Raw genomic sequence first — 13,933 nt, forward strand, 5'->3', positions numbered from 1 at the left:
TGTATCTCATAGCAGGAGAATGTCTGCATTCACACACAAAATACCTATTGACAGTATACTGCGGGTGATTTGCCGGTCAGTCGCGAAACGTAATTACATTATAGCTGGCGTAGCGATCTAACACACGGAGCACTAGTTTTGGTCAGAAAAACATTTTTGTGATGCTACGTTGCTAGCGTTTAAATATATCAACTACAATGTCAGCAGATGGCCTTACATGTTTGTCATGGCAGGAGAATGTCTGCAGTCACACACACGGAATACTCATACAGTATACTCCGGTTTACCGTACATTGTGACCGTACATATACTGCATGTAGCTAACGAGGCTAGCTGTATGCTAGCGCAAAACAATGTATTCATGCAAGTTACATTGTATGGTAGCAGAATACCCGTATACGATTGCAATTATAAACACGTTATTGCTAGCCTAATATGAACCACTAGCTTTTGTTCATAGTAGTTTTATTACACTGCATTATAGTTGCCTTTCCTCCAAGCTAACGTTCATATCGTGTTAGCTACCAAGGTAAACAAAGCTAGGTTAGCATAATAGCAGGCAAGCTGTTCATTACACAACTACTACTAACGAATCTAAAACAACTAAGTTTCTCTAATATTTTGTGATTTGCATTTGATTTCGTCCAGCCAGATCCTGGCGGACAATCCATGACGGGGAAGGGATTCTACTACTACTGAGGCCTCGTGCTAAAAGGCACCGCACCGCACCGGCTGTGCGCAGGCAAGAGGAGGAGGAATGGATGATATACCGTGTATATATGTATATTTATGTTCATTTTGTACATTTCTAAAAATAAAGTTTAATGGAAATACTTAGTAGGCCTATCCTTTCTTCCCTGAATTCATATATAGCAAACCATGATTTGATTTCTCATCAAACAGTAGTAGTTTATAACGGGTAAAAATAACTTACTCTTTGTTATGAGAGTAGCTCGTAGGCCACAACGGAAAGACAAGGAGACATACACGAGTTTACAAAACCACGGCACATTTATTGTGGTAAATGCAGAGACAGGTGATTGAGAGGATCGCAGAGTTAGTCTTCCTGCAGCCGCTTTGGAGAGAGACTGGGGCCGTAGTGTCCGGAGGTGTCCGTGATCGTGCTGATTAGCCGCTTCAGCTCCACCCCATCGTAAGACAAAGGCCCTGGGGCCGTCACACTCTTCTATAACAACAGTTAAAAATATATATGTATATAAAATATACCGCTGTACCGACGCCATGATAAGACTGATGTTACGCTGAGAGCAGCCGGGAAAAGCACTGACATGGGTGCAGCCTCTCTGGTGGTTGACTAATCAGAACGAGTGGCCGAGCTGACCAATCGGAGCACACTAGGCTCACAGGGAGGGGGGGGGCAAGAGCTCCAACGAGTCGTTTAGTGGAGAAAGTGAATACTGCTGAATACACATGCTTGACAGAGATGCTGTATGCGAAACCAATGTGAGTTTGGAAAATTGCACAGTATAAATCTATTTTAGTATACCTCAACAATGTAATTATGATCAGTGGAAATGGCCATGACATGGGCCCTTTAAGCAAACACAAATACAGATCGTCGACCAGTCAAATGCAATAGCAATGCTGATTCGGAAGGCTTTTAAGAAGGATTGACAAAAGGATTGGACGACGACATGCACGCGCTACGCTACGTGTGAAATGAATAAACTGTGCCAGGTGTGTCGTATGCACACTAAATAGGCTCAGCAGCTAACACACCTTTATTATATATCCTCCTGAGAGCAACTGCATCCGTCTGCCATGAACCCTACAGAAACCTACGTGTTAGTTTTGGCCCATAGTGGCCTCCATTTGTAAAATGAGGGAAATCAAAAGTTAGCAAATCCCCATGTCATGTTCATAAAAAGATTTAGTTTTAGGTCAAATAATTAATACACTGCTCTGAAACTCACTACACTAACTCCTAAGATGTTCCCTTACTATAATTAATTAAAAATATTGAACTCACAACACTGGTAATAACAAACTTAACCATTTCTCTTTCTATAAATAAATAGTGCTTGTGTTGGACGCCATTTTTAAATACAATGAAATTATCTTTTTGAAAGCCACAATAAATAAAGCTTCGCCAGTTTATAACCGATGAAACATGATGGTATCAGAATAATCACTTACATGTGATGTATAGGATGCTACACAGGTCACTGTAAAGATAAAGTGTCAGAGGAGAAATAAGCAAGCTTAGTTACATGAAATGTAATGAAAAATGTAAGATACAGGCTCTGTTTAATCGCCATGTAGGTTCTCTTTTATTGCACTCAAGACAATATCAATAACAGCATCACGCTGTCCCAGGTGTGTCGTATGCATGTAAATAGAAGTTAACATTTTCAATATAAAATAAAGTGTCAGTAGTATCAAAACATATATATATATATTAGGGCTGTCAGTCGATTAAAATATTTAATCGCGATTAATCGCATGATTGTCCATAGTTAATCGCGATTAATCGCAAATTAATCGCACATTTTTTATCTGTTCTAAATGTACCTTAGAGGGATATTTTTCAAGTTTTTAATACTCTTATCAACATATGAGTGGACAAATATGCTTTATATGTTTGTTTATTATCATTTGAACAATGACAAATATTCTCATGAATATTAAACACAACAACCTGAACATTACAAATATTCGATTCAACCTGGAACCTCTCTCATACAATAATACTGTGTGTGTGTGTGTGTGTGTGTGTGTGTGTGTGTGTGTGTGTGTGTGTGTGTGTGTGTGTGTGTGTGGAGACACTGTGATGGATCGTTGGAGCTATGTGCGGCTCAAGGCATATATGCTCGAACGGGAGCTGCCTGGACGCTGCAATCATGTTGCGCACACTATCCGTACTGAGTGTGCTGACTTTTCGTACAATGTCCCACTGTCTGGCTACCTGCATAAAGTCAAGTGCTCGGCGCAGTTGTCGGCGAAATGTCGCTCCTCTGTTTTCATTGAAACAGCTCCTTATATCCGTTAGCGCAGCTAGCTAGCACCAGATGCTAACAACAACACGTAAGGTGTGCTTCGCTCGCGCCACACATACACACACCCTCCCGGTCCTCCCGATGGCCAGTCCGGGCCTGCCGGTGAGCGTGGAAGTGTGCTCTGCCACAAGCGGGCGGCAGGAGCGGGGCTGTCAGCATCAGCTTGTAGATGGTATTTTAAACTCGATGCGCTCTGAAACTACGGGGTGGCCGAGGACAAAAAATACACATGCGTTAATCGCGTTAAAATAATTAGTGGCGTTAATTTTTTATTAACGCGTTAACTTGACAGCCCTAATATATATATATATATATATATATATATATATATATATATATATATATATATATATATATATATATAATAACAACAGGTAGGCTCAGCAGCAGACACACCTTAGTGCAAAGTGAAGTGTCAGTATTAATAACAGTGGCATATATATAATCACAATAATACAAAATTAACTGTCCCAGGTGTAGGCAATTTGGGGTGAAGTGACTTGCCCAGGGACACAACGACATGCTGACTGCAGTGGGGTTTGAACCTGTGCTCCCCTGATCCGAACACCAACGCACCAGATCACTGCACAACACGCCTCCCAACAAGTCATTGTACAGTTTATCAACGACGACAAGTTTTTCTTAATTTTTTTATTGAAGGCCTGTTGGATTTAATCAGCTCGCTTAGCACTGCCAGAAGCCCAGCCTGAAAGGTATTTTGTTGCTCCACCTGGCGCGCCGCCGAGTCAGCATGGTGCGGCATCACCATGAGCAGCTGGTCGTCCGATTCCTGGGCCTTGTGTGAATGCAGCAGCCGTTCGTCGTGCATCTCCTTGGCACGCAGGTCCTCATTCTCCTTGCTGACCATGGCACGGCGGTCCATCGCCATGATGGTGTCAAGGAAGCTGTCATCCCGTGCCCGCTTTCCTAAGGAGAAATAAGCAAGATACAAGATCAGTTTAATCGCCTAGTAGGTTGTCAACAGAGACAACATTGGACATGGTGCAGGCAGGGACAGTGTACAAAATGCAGGTGTAAAGTAGAAGATAAGATATGATCAAATAATATCAAATACAAAATAAATATCAAAGTGCCCTTAATTATTGTTTTGTGCTTAATGTATGCTTGAACTTTGTTTTATAGGGATTAGTGGACATCAGTTAGATGTGTAACCTTCTTTCAAGGCCAGAGTAGTTACAGTGTAAGTGGATTGACATCTAACATAACATGGCTGAGTACAATTATAACAATCAATAAAAAAAAGGAAAAATAAATTGAATTTCAATTACATTTTTAATTAAATGGGGTGGTGGAGTACAGCGCTTCGTGATTGTCAACAGGGGGGGGGGAGGGTGGTAGTGGAGTACAGAGCTTCGTGTCCGCGGAGCGTGTGAACGTTGTGATCAGCAATTTTAGCGCAGGGCTGCTAGTACGTCGGTACGCAAATGGGCTTTGTGACACAAGTGACGGTACGCATTTCAGATTGTTGCCGTGCATGCGTACCTGCCTACCAGTTATGTGCACCCCTGAGTATATAGGCCCACTTCACTTTCACCTCAGTGCCAGATCGTACTTTGCAGCATGCCAGTCTTTCCCGCATTATCTTCCAGATTGCTCTCCCGGTTTCGACCCTGCCTGTCCCTGACCAGCCTGCCTCGCCTGTTTCCTGACCCTGCCTGTACCCGGACTATTCTGCCTCGCCTGCTCCCTGACCCGGTCTGTACCTGCGACTCCCATCTTGCTTTCTCCTGGAACCCTCGCCTGTCCCCGACCTGCCCTTTGCCTACTATCTGCCGTTTCGTCTCCTACCAGCCTATTGCCTTTAATAAAGCTGTTTACCGACTATCCCTGGTTTCCCGTGTGTTGCATTTTGGTTCTCAGCTCGTTTGTGACACAAACTAATAAGGCTTTATTTAAACATTAAAGAATACTTTAGGTTAAGGCAGGGGTGGGCAATTATTTTTTCCATGGGGCCACATGAGAAACTGAAAATATTGTGGAGGGCCGGGCCAAAAGGCTGAACTCAATTCTGCATAATATTAATTGTATTTCTTTATAAAAAGCAGTAAATAGCATTGTTTTGACAAGCTGGTAAGAGTATATGTTATAGTTAAGCAATGAAAAAGTGAGGTTGCCTTACAAAAAAATGTCATTTATTAAATCAAATTTCCCAAAACAATGGTAAACAAAATGAACGTTTTTCACCATTTGTGACTCATATTAGTGAACATTTTCAGTCACATTCACTCAAACACATTTTGAGTTTCATTTACTGTTGGAAAGAGGTTCTTAGCATTCTAAAGACATCACAATATTGTCTTTGTACTCCAAATATTAAGCAAGATACATCATATTGAACTGTCACTAAACATCACTGAACTGTGATTTTGAGAAAAAGGCTTCCAAAGAAAGTGTCCCAGTTCACTGCTAGTTGGTGCCTTTACATGCCAACATTTGTAGTCTAACCACCTCATTTGGTGTTTTTAAGTTCTCTTTTCTTGTTCAGTGAGAGAAATCTAGTCTCTGCTGGGCTTTAACAAGTGCATCAAAGTCAGGTTGAATGTCTGAGGTGGAGATGCGAAGCACAGCTGACAGATGATCATCAGTGAGAGAGGATCTATACCTGGATTTCGTAAACTTCATAATTGAAAATGTTTGTTCACATATGTAGGTCGAGCCAAAGAGAACCAACATCTTCTGAGCATGTCTCCTCATGTTTGGAAAGTTCTCCTCCTTGAGAGAAGAGTAGAAATCCAGCAGAGATCCTGACTTAAAGTGCTCTGCCAGTACTGCATCAGACTGCAGGTCGATGAGTTCCAGCTGAACATCACTGGGTGCATTATCCACACTGCAGGTAAAGGGAGAGGAAATCAGGTGCATTTCATCCTCGATTTTTCTGAGATCTTCAAATCGCCTTGAAAACTCACCATGCAATGCTCCCAACATGGATGAGTACCTGCGGAGGTGATCAGCTGATGGTGTGACTTCTTTCAGGGTTTGCATGTGAGTGAGATTGTTGCTCTCCAGTTGGCTTGAAAGAAACTGCATCTTTGTCATGAAAGCCTTCACCAGGCTGTGCATTTCATGAACAAAAAGGCCCTTGCCTTGCAGTTTGGTATTCAGTTCATTCATCAGTGCAGTCACATCAACAGCAAATGCAAAATCTGCCATCCAGTCCTCATCTGAGAGCTCTGGGAAGTCTTTGCCTTTCTTCTCACAAAACTCTCGAATCTCTGCTTTCAGGTCCCAAACTCTTTTTAGCACTTTGCCCAGGCTGAGCCATCTGATAGCTGTGTGGTAGCCGATGTCACGATGCTCAGTCTCATGCTCCTCCAAAAGTGCGATAAACTGTCTGTGGTTCAAAGCTCTTGCCCTGATGAAGTTTACTATTTTAGTAACAACATCAATAACATGGTTAAGTTTTAGCACTGACTTGCACAACACATGTTGGTGTATAATACAATGCAAAAAGACCAGTTTCTGATCCGCGTCGATTTCAGTCACTTTATCTTGCATACGTTTCAAAAGTCCGACATTTTTTCCGGTAAGATTTGGACAACCGTCCGTTGTGACACCTGCCAGTCTGTCCCATTTCAGTCCCAGCGTGTCCATGCACTCGTTTACCTCCGTGAACAGATCGCTCCCTGTCGTCGTCCCTTTCATCGACCGCATTGCTGCCAGCTCCTCCGTAATCTTGAAGTCCGGTGTTATCCCGCGGACGAATACGAGTAACTGGGCTGTGTCGCGGACATCACAGCTCTCGTCCAAAGCCAAGGAGAAAAAGTCGTAACTTGCCACTTCACGTTGCAGCTGAAGCTCCAGATTCCCCGCAATGTCCTCGATCCTTCTAGTCACGGTTCGCCTGCACAGCGGGACTTGCTCAAATGCGGCTTTTTTTTCAGGGCATATTAGTGCTGCAGAGTCCACCAAGCACTCTTTGACAAACTCCCCCTCCGAGAACGGCTTACTGTTTTTAGCAATTTTGTGGGATATCACAAAGCTGGTCATGGTTGCTGCATCACTGGATGTGTGAAGCTTGGTAAAAAAGCCTTGCTGCTTTTGCAGCTTAGCTAGCAAAGCTTCCGATGTCCGCGCCCTTTCAGCGTCAGTCAAGTTTTTATATTTCTCCGCGTGTTTCGTCTCGTAATGTCGACTCACATTGTACTCCTTAAACACGGCGATCTGCTCCCCGCAAACTAAACACACGGTTTTACCTCCGACTTCAGTAAATAAATACTTAGCAGTCCAATTTTTGTTGAAAACCCTGCATTCAGCATCTACCTTTCTTTTTTTAGCGGACATTTTTTTGAGGGCTAAAGTCGTCTTGTGACAAGGATCCAATAATGTGCACGTCTTGATATACGTATTGCGTCATTATGCACGTGAATAAAAAACAACTTCAAAATAAAAGCAATGCAGCTTTAGTCCATGCATGAGGTAAAGTTAGAAAATATGTTTATTTTGTAATTTCCAATTAGCCTTACACGGGCTGGTCAGAGTCAACCAAAGGGCCGTATGTGGCCCGGGGGCCGTACGATGCCCAGGTCTGGGTTAAGGTCTTCTTTTGAATAAGAAAAAAGCTTTGGGGGTATAGAAGATGAATATTTGATGGTCACACATGCAGAGCACACAGCACACACAGTGACATTTGTATCTACAGATAAATATTAAGCCTGACAAAGTACTTAACGTCTAATATATTGCTTTCCTGCAATGTTAACTATGTTTAAGCACTTATTTTAACTGATATTATACATATGTATTATACTCTTATAAGATGTATGTAGATAGTATAAGAAATGTGCAGAATATGACAATGTAATGGTGGAGGTACACACATATTGATAGATGTCTTGTAATGCACTGTTGAGGAACCTGCGACCCAAGTTTTTCATTCATTGCATAACTACACCGTAGTTGTGTATAATATGATATGTCAATAAACCTTAGAAAATCTTGAAATCTTGAAAGGGATGTGCAAAATAGTCATTATATACAGTCTTTAATTAACTATTAGTAGAGAATAACGACGAGCAAAGAATATACTTTATAGGGATCCTATTAATATCTAATAATAAAATTATAAAATGCAATAACGTGCTTTAACCAGTAGGTGTCCCTTTCTATCAGCTGTGCACCGTTATGGCGTAAATACAGCCTATCTACCAATTGGATCAAATATAAAAGTCAGCCGAATTAGTTTTGATACTGCAAGGAGACGCATTGTGTGAAAATAAATGTAAGATGTTATATATATTTAAGATCCACGTCAAGTTTTCAGTTTTGGCGGCAGTTGTTCCTGTTTGTCTAGAAGTCTTCTCATCAGGGCTCTATAAATAGACAACTACGGCAGAAATATTTAATGTAGCCGAAACGTGTATTACAATGCCGTTATGTAATGACTTTCAAAGAGAAAAGCAAGCACACTCGGAATAATGTATTATTTAATTTTTTTTTAAATGTTTTCGGATTTCACATCGCATAAACACCAAATCCCAGCGTGCATAGCGGAATATCAGTATGAGAAAAACGGCATCATCTGTCCTTTGACCCTCACATCGTACAAGGAAAAACTTCCAGAGAAAAACCCACAGTTAATATACACACATTCCTTCACATTTACATTTTAATTTACATGAAAGTATTTCGTGAGGCCTTCTAACATGTTTTTAAATATAACTACGGTTGTAGATGAAGAGTTTGTAAATTAACATGAACCGAAGCTGTTGCCTGTTGCAATATACAGTCTATGGTCGCTACAGAGGATTGTGGGTAATGTAATGTCTTCGGCCATCCAAAACTCATAGAAAACTACTTGTTTCTCAGAATTGAAGGGGAAAACGTGACAAAAGCATTGTACACTAAAACCTATCAATGTTGTGTAATTAACAAGGTGTCTGGTGTTTTTGAGTTGATGAGTAGTGGAGATATCACTGTCAAATCAATCGACAGTAAGGGGAATACTTACTTCCGGGTGTACAATTCTCCGTTATCCAATGGGAATGGACGCTCACATTGCCTTTAACAGCCTCCGACACAAACGAATGCCGTGCTTCTATGAGCGTCAAATCCCGCCGCAGATGGGAATACATTGCAATCAGTTTAAAGCTATTTGCGTCTGTTTATGAAGCTGAAGGAGCCTAGGAGCGTCCCAACTGCACGCCTCGGGACCCTGACAAAGCGTTGCTCCTGGATGCTTATGGAGTGAGAGTGTGTTGGCTGAACAGGAAGAGGAGGTGTTCATCTACATGCATGTATTTCACTCTGATGCTCAGTCATTCAGCAGGAAGTCAACATGGAGGTCACAGCTCTCTGCTTCACACCGTGTGAGTTTGATATATTCCAGTTTATAGACTAATTAATAAAAGAGATAAGTCAAAGTCAACTTTATTGTCAATCTTCCAGTTGTGTGTACAGTCAGAGAGATCGAAATACCGATAATGGTTAATACTCAGTTTTCTTCCTTTGTCTGTTCAGTGATGCTCATTATCCTCGGTGCACATGTTCAGAACAACGGTAAGCAGGACTTTTTACACTAACTGTGCACATTGAGAGGGAATATCACTACGGGCTGCATTTGTATTGATAACTTGATTTATGTCAGACTTTTCCAGTGAGTTTTTATATTTGTTTTTCAATCAGAAGCAGCTTTCCGTATCGTTCCAACCCGACTGCAGCTCTTTGAAAAGGAGTCTGTCTCCTTTCACTGCGAGGGTCTCGACGGCTCCACTTGGTTGAGAGGGATCAGGGATGCTGAGGAGTTTATTTCCACTTGTAGTGAGAGGACCCCCGTACTATATTGTACCATAGGAAGTATTTGCTGGTGTGAGGCTGACGGAGGAGTTTTTTCTCTGCTTCCACACAAAAATTAAAATCAACAGAATGCAAACAGCCAAACTGACGGCCAGACCAGTAATGACAGGAGAAGAACTGGACTGGAACGTAAAGAAATCATCTGAAATGATAAAAAACAGATCATCACTGCATTTATTTAAAAATGGACCTCAGTTATTGGAGAATAAAATGTGAAAAAACATGTAGTCTACCTGAAATGCTGAAGTGTGTCTGTGTGGTGCGGTTGGTGTTCTGGTGCTGCACTCTGCAGGTGAAGCTGTTGCTGTGTCTCTTCTTCACAGTCACTCTGCTGCTGACAGTATAGAGGTAATCAGGACCTCTGACTGTCTCTGTAGGTCCAGCAGAGAGGAGCTTTCCCTCAGCGTCCAGCCACAACACCTCAGGCTCCGGATACCAGCCTGCAGACTCACACTGCAACACCACTCCTCTGCTGTGAGCGTCCAGCCCTGATAAACTGATGAGAGGCGGAGAGGAAGGACCTGAAGCTGACACAAGAGAAACGTTTATGACAAGAGTGTCAGTGGGTGAAAAATACTGACACTTTGCACAACAATTAACAATGTCAAAATTAGCAAATTGAAATATTTGCAAGGCCAATAACTAACAGAAAATTCACATTGCCCATTCCTGCATAAATGCATATTTTTTAACTGGATTTAATTCTGCCCATTTTTAAAAGCTGTCTGCCACATTTTTGCCGCTAAATGAGTGTGTGTGTTAGGAGCTCCATGGATTGGTCCATTTGGACCAATGAGTCCATTTGGGTCGTCGTTACGTCACTTAGTACCAGTAAGAAAAAGAGAAATCTCCAACGAGGCGTTCTGGGGCAGCATAGGCAGGTATTTTCTGTGTTAGAGTTTTACTCGCTACAGGGTGTACTTTGAGGGTTTGTGACTTTGCAGACCGTTTACATGCAGAAAAACCTTCATAACACACAAGGGGATGGGTAATAACCGGAAAAGCATGACATGGGAGCTTTAAAACCATAGAAATCAAGTACCTGACAATCATTTTGTCAATAAGCTTTCTAAATCAATTCAGTTTTGCAAATAATCATCGTACAAATATTGAAATACTGAAATGTTGGTAACCATGAATAACACTGACTCTTTGCCGTTAGGTTGTTCTAAATGTCTTGAAAATTAAATACTGCATCCTTGACAAAGCACACTAAACTCCACCATGAACACAAACTGTGAGTGTACTTACCAAAAACTAGCTTAACAAACGAATGTTCATACTTTAGAGGAATATCACATGTATACGTTCCCAGATCAGAGAGTTGTACTTCGGAGAGTTTCAGTGCAATGTTTCCATGCTTCAGCTCATCTCTGAACAGCGAGGTTCTCCCTTTGTAGGAAGGATTTATGTCCCTTTCGAATACCTGACCAGCACGCCACACATTGACAAATCTTGGGTACACGTTAGATTTCGTCCACTCCAACGTGTCTGCAGTAACATCCATCTCAGGCTCCAGGTGACACGGCAAAATCACATCTTGTCCAAGTGTTGCCACTATAGGCTGAGGAGGACCGATTAACTGAGACTGACCTGGAGAGAAATGGATGGGTTTTAATAAAGTTTGGTTTATTTATAACATTTAAAAAGTATTGCTCAAAGCTGTTGAGATAAAGTTTAAGACCCTATTGGTGAGCTTTACTAAAGCGTATATTGCTTAATCGTCTTTTTACTTTGAGTTTAAATCATCTCTTAAAGCCTCAAAACTGCATTTATTATTATGGGACAGGCTTAATCATTGATACAATATATATATAAGGAGAGATAAACTTTGCTTATTTATTTAATGTATTAAAAAGAGACCTTGTACAGTTTAAAACATGAATGCCACCATTTTTAACTGTCACTAAAGCAGTTTGTAGCTTTTAGAACTATGCAATCATACAATGCTGTGGTAGAGACCTTTCAATCACAAGGAAGCCCAGAAGCATAGCCTGCTTTTCCGTCTATTTTACTGACCATCATAAACCAAATGAACATTATGCTGATTAAAGAACAACCTAAAGCTTGAGACAATAAAGTCATTAGGAAAATGTTCACTGAGGTAATAAATCAAGTGAGAAATAGGCTCATATTTTCATGGAGATCTATATAATCAGAATTGTTATTATTGCATTAAAGCACCCCAACTTTATCGCATCCTGTTCACTTTCCTATGCAAGCAAATGGTATGGAAACATATTCACTTTAGGTGGCCAAGTACATTTGTATCTTTGCTTCACTTCGAGTTCAAATCTGGTCGAAGCTGAATGTCATTCGCCTTTATTCACACGTATGACCTTGCCCTTATTGTGTATTTTACTCTTAATTGAATCATAATTTACTAAATCAATATCATGCTGTATTGTAAAAGAGTGACACTAATAAATAAAACCTGGAATAAATCAGGTCGCAGTATGCTCATCCTCTCATACACTTCTATACAATCTGACTTCTCTTTGAAAACAGATCAGTCGCCCTCTGCTGGATATTTAATGAACTTTTCAGACCTCGGGTTGGCGCCTGCATTTAAGAAACTTACTCAATAGCAATCGTACATTTAATAACATATATCAATGCCCATATCATCAGCATTCAATCCAAAAGGCTCATGTGAGTTCATGACTGTATTGGTGTGCGTGTTACCTCTACAGGAGTGTGTGAGGAGCAGATGGAAAACCAAAACACTGAGAGGTCTGAGTGGAAACTGAGAGGACAGTCTGTCAGCCTGGAGAAGCATCCTGCAGCTCTGAAAATAAACCAGTAAATACAGTGTATAAAAACATGATTTACATTTTCATCCTATTTAGTACCTAGTGTGGGTCAAAGTCCAGAAATGGCTCTTTCAAAAATAAAGGTATCTTTGTGATTCATCAGTCTGAAAGGCAGTGGAAATGCAGTTGTAGATAAGTAACATTTGCAACACAATACAAACAAGACAAAACAAATCAGAACAAACACAGTTGTGAAATTCAGAAGTGGATGTTTTAAAACTGCATCGGGTTAGACTTAGACCTTATAATAATTATAAATAGTATTTCTGTATGTATCTGTATACAGATTAAATCAGTTTTTGGGTCAAACATAGATGGATTTCCTTTGTCATACCCTGTACATTGAGGTCAGCGTTTCAGTTTTGCGTGTAAGGACACCGCTCCCAGATCAGAACTGAATGACATTTAAAACATTTGAACCAACACAAAGGCTATTAAAAGACATCTTGTATCTTCAACAAACCATTTTTGTGGCCTGTTTTCTAAAATATAAGTTAAAACATGTGTAACAAAAGAAATTCACAAGCTGACGTACCTGTTTCAAGATGTCTGAAAAGCTTTGACCTCAATAATTAAATATGGTATCACTATTTCATACTTTTCTGGACTTTGAGCCTGTTGCCACGTAACTTAGTATAAAGTATAGAGCTGCATTTAAACCTTAGGAGCAATAAACATGGTTCTTTGATTCCTTATCAACTTTGTAGAAGAGGAGTGTTTATGAGGCAGCTGTAACATCTGTTTTCTTGCTGCAGGGGGCAGAGCAGGACTTGTTTCTCAGGTCCACACTGATTGAAATCAAACAGCTTAATTAGGGCCCGAGCACCAGAGTGAGAGGAAACCTATCGTTATTAGCCGCGTTCACACCAAGTACTTTGCCGTACTCAGTGCCGGCACTCAGTGCACCGGCACTTATTACCCCAGGGCACTTAGTACAGATCGCGTTCACACCGGAATAAATTCCCTGAGGGAAGATTACGCAAATGAGCCGCTGACGTCACTTCGTCTTCTTCTGCTTTGGGTTTACTGGCAGGCCGCAAACAACTTCACGGCGTATACTGCCACCCGGAGTCCCCGGCCGGAAGTCCCCGGCCGGAAGTCCCCGGAGTTGGGGAAGGCTTCAGTAGACGCTGCTGGGACTCCCAGCAGCGTCTACTGAAGCCTTCCGAGTAAATCGCCAGAACGCCGACACCTCCTCATCACCACCGCTCCCATGTTTTATTTTGTGTTGCCATAAGTTAGTCTCTCTGCGTTTGTGCGCTGGGCTAATGCTAATGCTAATAATGCTAA

The 13,933-nt window shown here is 41.3% G+C and overlaps 1 protein-coding gene across 1 annotated transcript; it reads right to left on the reverse strand.

Moving 5' to 3' along the window:
* Positions 1-9,386: 9,386 nt before the first annotated feature.
* LOC117469858 (butyrophilin subfamily 3 member A3-like) lies at positions 9,387-13,246 on the reverse strand. The gene is made up of 5 exons (XM_034114314.1): positions 13,179-13,246; positions 12,516-12,618; positions 11,082-11,423; positions 10,064-10,357; positions 9,387-9,972 (listed from the first exon to the last, which is right to left on the reverse strand). The coding sequence occupies exons 2-5, from the start codon at positions 12,607-12,609 to the stop codon at positions 9,812-9,814; spliced, it is 891 nt and encodes a 296-aa protein (XP_033970205.1). The 5' UTR covers positions 12,610-12,618; positions 13,179-13,246; the 3' UTR covers positions 9,387-9,811.
* Between the last annotated feature and the right edge of the window lie 687 nt (positions 13,247-13,933).

Source organism: Trematomus bernacchii, unplaced genomic scaffold (assembly GCF_902827165.1).
Source record: "Trematomus bernacchii unplaced genomic scaffold, fTreBer1.1, whole genome shotgun sequence".
Classification (NCBI taxonomy): Eukaryota; Metazoa; Chordata; class Actinopteri; order Perciformes; family Nototheniidae; genus Trematomus; species Trematomus bernacchii.